Source organism: Phytophthora parasitica (assembly GCF_000247585.1).
Source record: "Phytophthora parasitica INRA-310 unplaced genomic scaffold supercont2.70, whole genome shotgun sequence".
NCBI classification, from domain to species: domain Eukaryota; phylum Oomycota; class Peronosporomycetes; order Peronosporales; family Peronosporaceae; genus Phytophthora; species Phytophthora nicotianae.
The window spans coordinates 134,301-139,321 of NW_008649056.1; the positions used below are offsets into that span (position 1 = coordinate 134,301).

Consider the following 5,021-nt stretch of genomic DNA (forward strand, 5'->3'; position numbering starts at 1 on the left):
ACTCACGCTATCATTGTGACTTATTACATAATGTGAAATTGTGTATCTAATTGAATTTTATTTATGAATGTATCTATTAGCTAGTGTATCTATTGATTGCATTCCTAGTTTGCTCCTTAAATTTCGGAACTGGTGCTTGTCAAGTGCCTTTGTAAAAATATCTGCCACCATTGACTTGGTGTTGCAGTTAACAACGCTAAATTCGTGTCTCTCCACTTTTTCTTGAACGAAGTCATATCGGAGGTCAATGTGTTTTGATCGTCCGTGTAGTTCTGGGTTGCTAGAGAGTTTGATGCAGCTCTGATTGTCTTCCATAATAACAGTTGCTTTCGCTGTCGAGAATCCAAGTTCTTTGAGTAGCAATTTAAGAAATATTACTTCTTGCATGCAGTGACATAGTGCAATGTACTCAGCTTCTGTAGTCGAGAGCACGACAGTGTGCTGTTTTCTCGAAAGCCATGAGATTGGGCTTGACCCAACCATTGTTACATATCCGCCAACTGACCTTCTGGTTTCGGGGCAACTCGCGTAATCCGAGTCTGTGTAAGCTATCAGGTGATCAGCTAAATTACTGGAATCAATCGACGTTGACCCACCAAGTAGTAAGCCTTGGTCGGTTGTTCCTGACAGATATTGTAGACCTCTTATCACTGCTTTCCAGTGTTCCTTTCCAGGATTTGTTAGAAACTGGCTTACTTCGCGCATGTAAAAAGCTAGATCAGGACGAGTACCAACCATGAGGTACGTTAGGCTGCCTACAACTTCTCTATATGGAATATCTTTCGTAGCCTCCCTTTCTTCTTTAGTCTGCGGTTCCATGGCCTTTGTGAGCTTGATGCTACGGTCTAATGGCGTAGCCGTCGGGTACGCAATCAGATGTTTGAATTTGTCGAGAACATTTGTGGCATACTTTTGCTGGTGGATAATAATCGTTCGTTCTGCACGGTTTCTCTCAATGAACCAACCGAGAATGTACTTCATCTGTCATTGAAAACCTCTGTTTGAGGGCCGATTTAATACGACATACGAGGCTCACTGTTGGTGCTATGATGAGCAGAGCGTCCACATAGACAGCAATGTAGCATACTTGCTCATCAAATGTTGCAAAAAAAAAAACGCACCTGTCTATGATGAGTTTGTGAAACCCAAGGCTCTCAAGGAACGCGCATAGCGTCTGATACCAAAATGCGAGGTGCTTGTTTAAGACCATAAATACTCTTTAAGAGCTTGCAAACAAGGCGTTCTTGGCCCGGGACGGCGAAACCTTCAGGCTGGGCCATGTATATTTCCTCAGTAAGGAAGCCATTAAGGAACGCTGTTTTAACATCCATTTGATGGATTTCGTAGTTGAGCAATGCTGCAATAGCCAGGAGAAGGCGAAGTACCTCCATCCTGATAACACGAGAGAAGATTTCAGTGTAATCAACGCCGTACTGCTGTAAAAAGCCTTTGATAACAAGGCATGCTTTGAACCGGTCAATTTCACCCGTGCCAGTGTTTTTGACAACGAAAACCCACCGGTTTTGTAGAATCCGGCGGCCGTGTGGTGGTGGAACCAGAACACACGTCTCATTTGTAATGATTGACGTGTATTCGGATTTTGCAGCTGTCCGCCATTGCCTGGCGTAACATGATTTCATGGCTGCTTTGTAGGACTTGTGTTCAAGCACATACCATATAGCTAGCAGGTTAAGAATTTGATTTGCACGCTCGTTGGTTTCCTGAATATTCTCAGTTGATGTCAGCTCTATAAAGTGATTGGCTTCTCCATTCGAGGTCGTTTAGTAGAGCGTTCCGGAGGATGTGTGGGCGTCTCCGTTACAAATGAATAAGTCAGGGCGCCACGCTCAAGTGTATCACTCAGTGATGGAAGCGGGTTCGGCGTCGCTGTAGGTTCTATAGAGTGTGTGGCGTGTGGTCGGACCAGTGGTGATTGGGTTGTTGCTAATTTAGAAACGGTATCACTACCAGACGTAACAGTGGCAGCCGTTGTAGATAGCTGAACTGGCAGCGGCAACGGATCGGCTGTGGAATCAACGTTAGCAAGGGCTGGAAAACTGTCTTCCCAAAAACGACATCCCGGCTGTAAACAATTGCATGGGTTTAGACGGTAAGGTACTGTGGTGGCAGGGAGTGTTACCAGCAGCACAGCACAGGTTCACGAACAAGGGATGCAATTTTTGCTTGCCACGTTAGTCTGTAATCGCCAGCTCTAGCCGTATCTGGAGCTCTAGACTCCGTGTCTGCCAAAAGCCCCGACACCACTACCGACGCATGCCTTGCATGGACATGACCTGAGCTCCCACGAAATCGATTGAATATGCTAGGACGGCAATGTATTACGCGCAGTTATGCATCATCCGTGGCTGCATCTGGGTTTCTGCAGAATACTCCCTTGCTAGTCAAGAAGAAGTAGCGAAAGCGAAGATACTCGACTTGTTCCCTGGACACCTTGGGAACCGGAATACCACGCACGCCCCCAGTGACTGCAGGGCGCAAGGTGAGCTCGAAGAGCATAACTCAGGCTACGGTCAAGCGAGCATCTGTTAGTGCTGCCACGGCACGCTCAAACGGAAAGAAGATGAAAAGCAAACGTGCGACGAAGACGTCTCCTGCGGCATCTGAAGCCCCCGACGATCCTGCATCCGAAACAGACGCATTTGATGCGTCCTAACCATCACAAGCACACGGGCAAGAAGCACAAGCGGAGAAGCGACCTCGTTCGAAGGGCAAGAAGGGCTCGAAGGAGAAGCCTCCGACCAAGGGAGGACGCCCGGTCGGTGCGCAAGGCTACAGTGAGTCCAATACCATGGCACTTCTTACACTCATTGATCAAGCCTTCCTCGTGGAGGAAACGAATGGGATCGAGTGCGAGATCAGTACAACGCACAACACGCATTGCTTGAGGGTCGTGATGCACGTACGACGGACTCGCTCAAAAGTCGATTTCGCCATGTTCTTCCTCCAGCGGCCTCTAGCGGCAAGACACGTTGCTCTGCCTTGCGTACCATGGCGGTGGAAATTCTACAACGGATCATGAACAAGGTGCACAATGTTACTGTGGACGACTCGCAGAGCCTCGAAGAGCGCAGCGACTACGACGAATACGACGAGAATAGTGCTAGTGAGCACAATGAAGACAGCGAAACCCAGAGCAACGTGAATTCGTTGCCCTCAACTAAAGCGTCGGGAGCAGCTGAAGCGGATTCTACTTCTCAACCAACAGAACAACAACGTCCGAAGCGAAGCCGTGGAAACCGAGAGATTCAGAGTTTTTTGTCAGTCCAGAATGCGTCACTTCAAGAAGCGAACACGGCACTTACCAATCGATTGATCGCGCTGACATCGGAGCTAGACAGCAAGCGCGAGCGCATCTCGGACCTTCGTGATGAAAAGCAGCAACTGATGGAGGAATTGCGACGTAATGAGGATATCATTCGCGATCGTAACAACTCGAACCGATGCCTCGACAGCGACAACCATTACATTGCCAATGAAAATCGGCGCTTGCACGATGAGAACGTCAACCTTCTTGAGCCTGCGTTGCAACGACAGCAAGCTGGATACCAAGCAACCGCTTCCAACCACCAGTTTTGAACAGGGTCTGCTGCTGAATCTAAGACGTTTTATGGTGTCCTACTCCTCGACAGCATCATTTAAAGCGTCATAGTAGCGTTTGATACGATCCGAAGCTTGAATTTCTCGGAATACCATTGATTCAAACTCTTCATATAGCGTTCTACCACCATCTTGCCATGTTTTCTCGTACACCGTCTTAATCTGATTGATCCCCATTCGGCGGGTACGTACTTGGTGAAGGCGAGCGCAGGTTTCGAGAACAATGGCTCGATATTCGCCATCATCGGCAGGCAGAGGCAATTTGAGTCTTGCAAACGATCCCTGTAAAGATCGCATTCCCCATTCAGCAGCTTGACGAACAGATACTAGCTCTCGATTTATTTCCAGCAGCACTTCCAATTCATCAAGCAGCCCTGTTCTCGTAGGATGCGCGGCTGACGAGATCGCTTCTTTAGAGGTGTTTTAATTCGACTGGAGAGACCTCGGTGAGACCTCGGGAACGCAGAGTCAGCGATAGCAAAATATCCCTCGGGAGTCTTGTTCAGTAGTTTGCCGTACAAGTCTTGTGCCACAGCAGCATCATGCCAGCTTCCAGGGGCATTCAAAAGTGCACAAAGAATTGCTCCATCTGGAGCAAACACGAAAACGGAGGAGCAGTACTGCGAACATGTCCATCCGTTGTACCGGGAGTTTTGAGTGCCTTCGTCCAATGATTCAGCAACTGGAATCTTTACTCCATCGATAGAACAAAACGCGCCGTGAAGACTTGGATGGCGAGCTGCAATAAGCTCAGCGTAGTACGCAAACTTTGTAGGGGTCTTGGGCCATTCAATCCTTCCTTCCGGTATTATCTTCAATGTTTCGAGGAGAATTCTCAGTCCAAAGTTCACGTAGCGGCTACAAACACTTGGTGTGAGACCAAATATCTCCTGAAGAGAGAGTTCAGCCATCGTAGAGTTCAGGAAGTGTAGGACCAGGGCGAGAGCTCCAGTAGGCGATAGTGAGCGGCGTGAGGGCCGACTTACTCCTTCAATATCAACGTCACTCCGAGGAATCGGCACACGGTAAACAGTCTGAGCAGGAAGTGGAAGCTTGCAACATCAAAGCCAGTAGTGATGATAAACACGGCGTCGTTGCCAGCAGCGTATATGCATTCCCATGATGTCCCATGACGCGGATTTCGCGGGAGATCAGCTCTTGTGAGGCTGCTCCTGCCACGCTGGCGAGACTTCCGGATGCGTTCTCCCTCAGCTGCCATGGCAAACATGATGCTGGTCGACTCATCCAGCCACTCGTCGTCGTCTTCATCTTCGTAAACCATGCGGGCGATGCGTGATAGCGGCATTGGACTGCGTTTTAGACCGTCTAAAACTTCTGTCCGAGGGGTGTGTACCCCGGACAGAACGAAAATCTATTGTGCTGGTACCGCCACGATTTAGACA

The 5,021-nt window shown here is 48.6% G+C and overlaps 2 protein-coding genes across 2 annotated transcripts; one reads left to right on the plus strand and one right to left on the minus strand.

The window, feature by feature from the left end:
• Window positions 1-2,663: 2,663 nt before the first annotated feature.
• Window positions 2,664-3,597, plus strand: PPTG_17500 (hypothetical protein; the record flags this gene model as incomplete). The annotated part of the gene is made up of 2 exons (XM_008915367.1): window positions 2,664-2,776; window positions 2,838-3,597. The coding sequence occupies 2 exons, from the start codon at window positions 2,664-2,666 to the stop codon at window positions 3,595-3,597; spliced, it is 873 nt and encodes a 290-aa protein (XP_008913615.1).
• A 39-nt stretch (window positions 3,598-3,636) lies between these two features.
• On the minus strand, window positions 3,637-4,900 carry PPTG_17501 (hypothetical protein; the record flags this gene model as incomplete). Its single annotated transcript, XM_008915368.1, has 4 exons — window positions 3,637-3,739; window positions 3,811-3,900; window positions 3,973-4,476; window positions 4,605-4,900. 4 exons carry the CDS (start codon window positions 4,898-4,900, stop codon window positions 3,637-3,639), a joined length of 993 nt encoding a protein of 330 aa, XP_008913616.1.
• Between the last annotated feature and the right edge of the window lie 121 nt (window positions 4,901-5,021).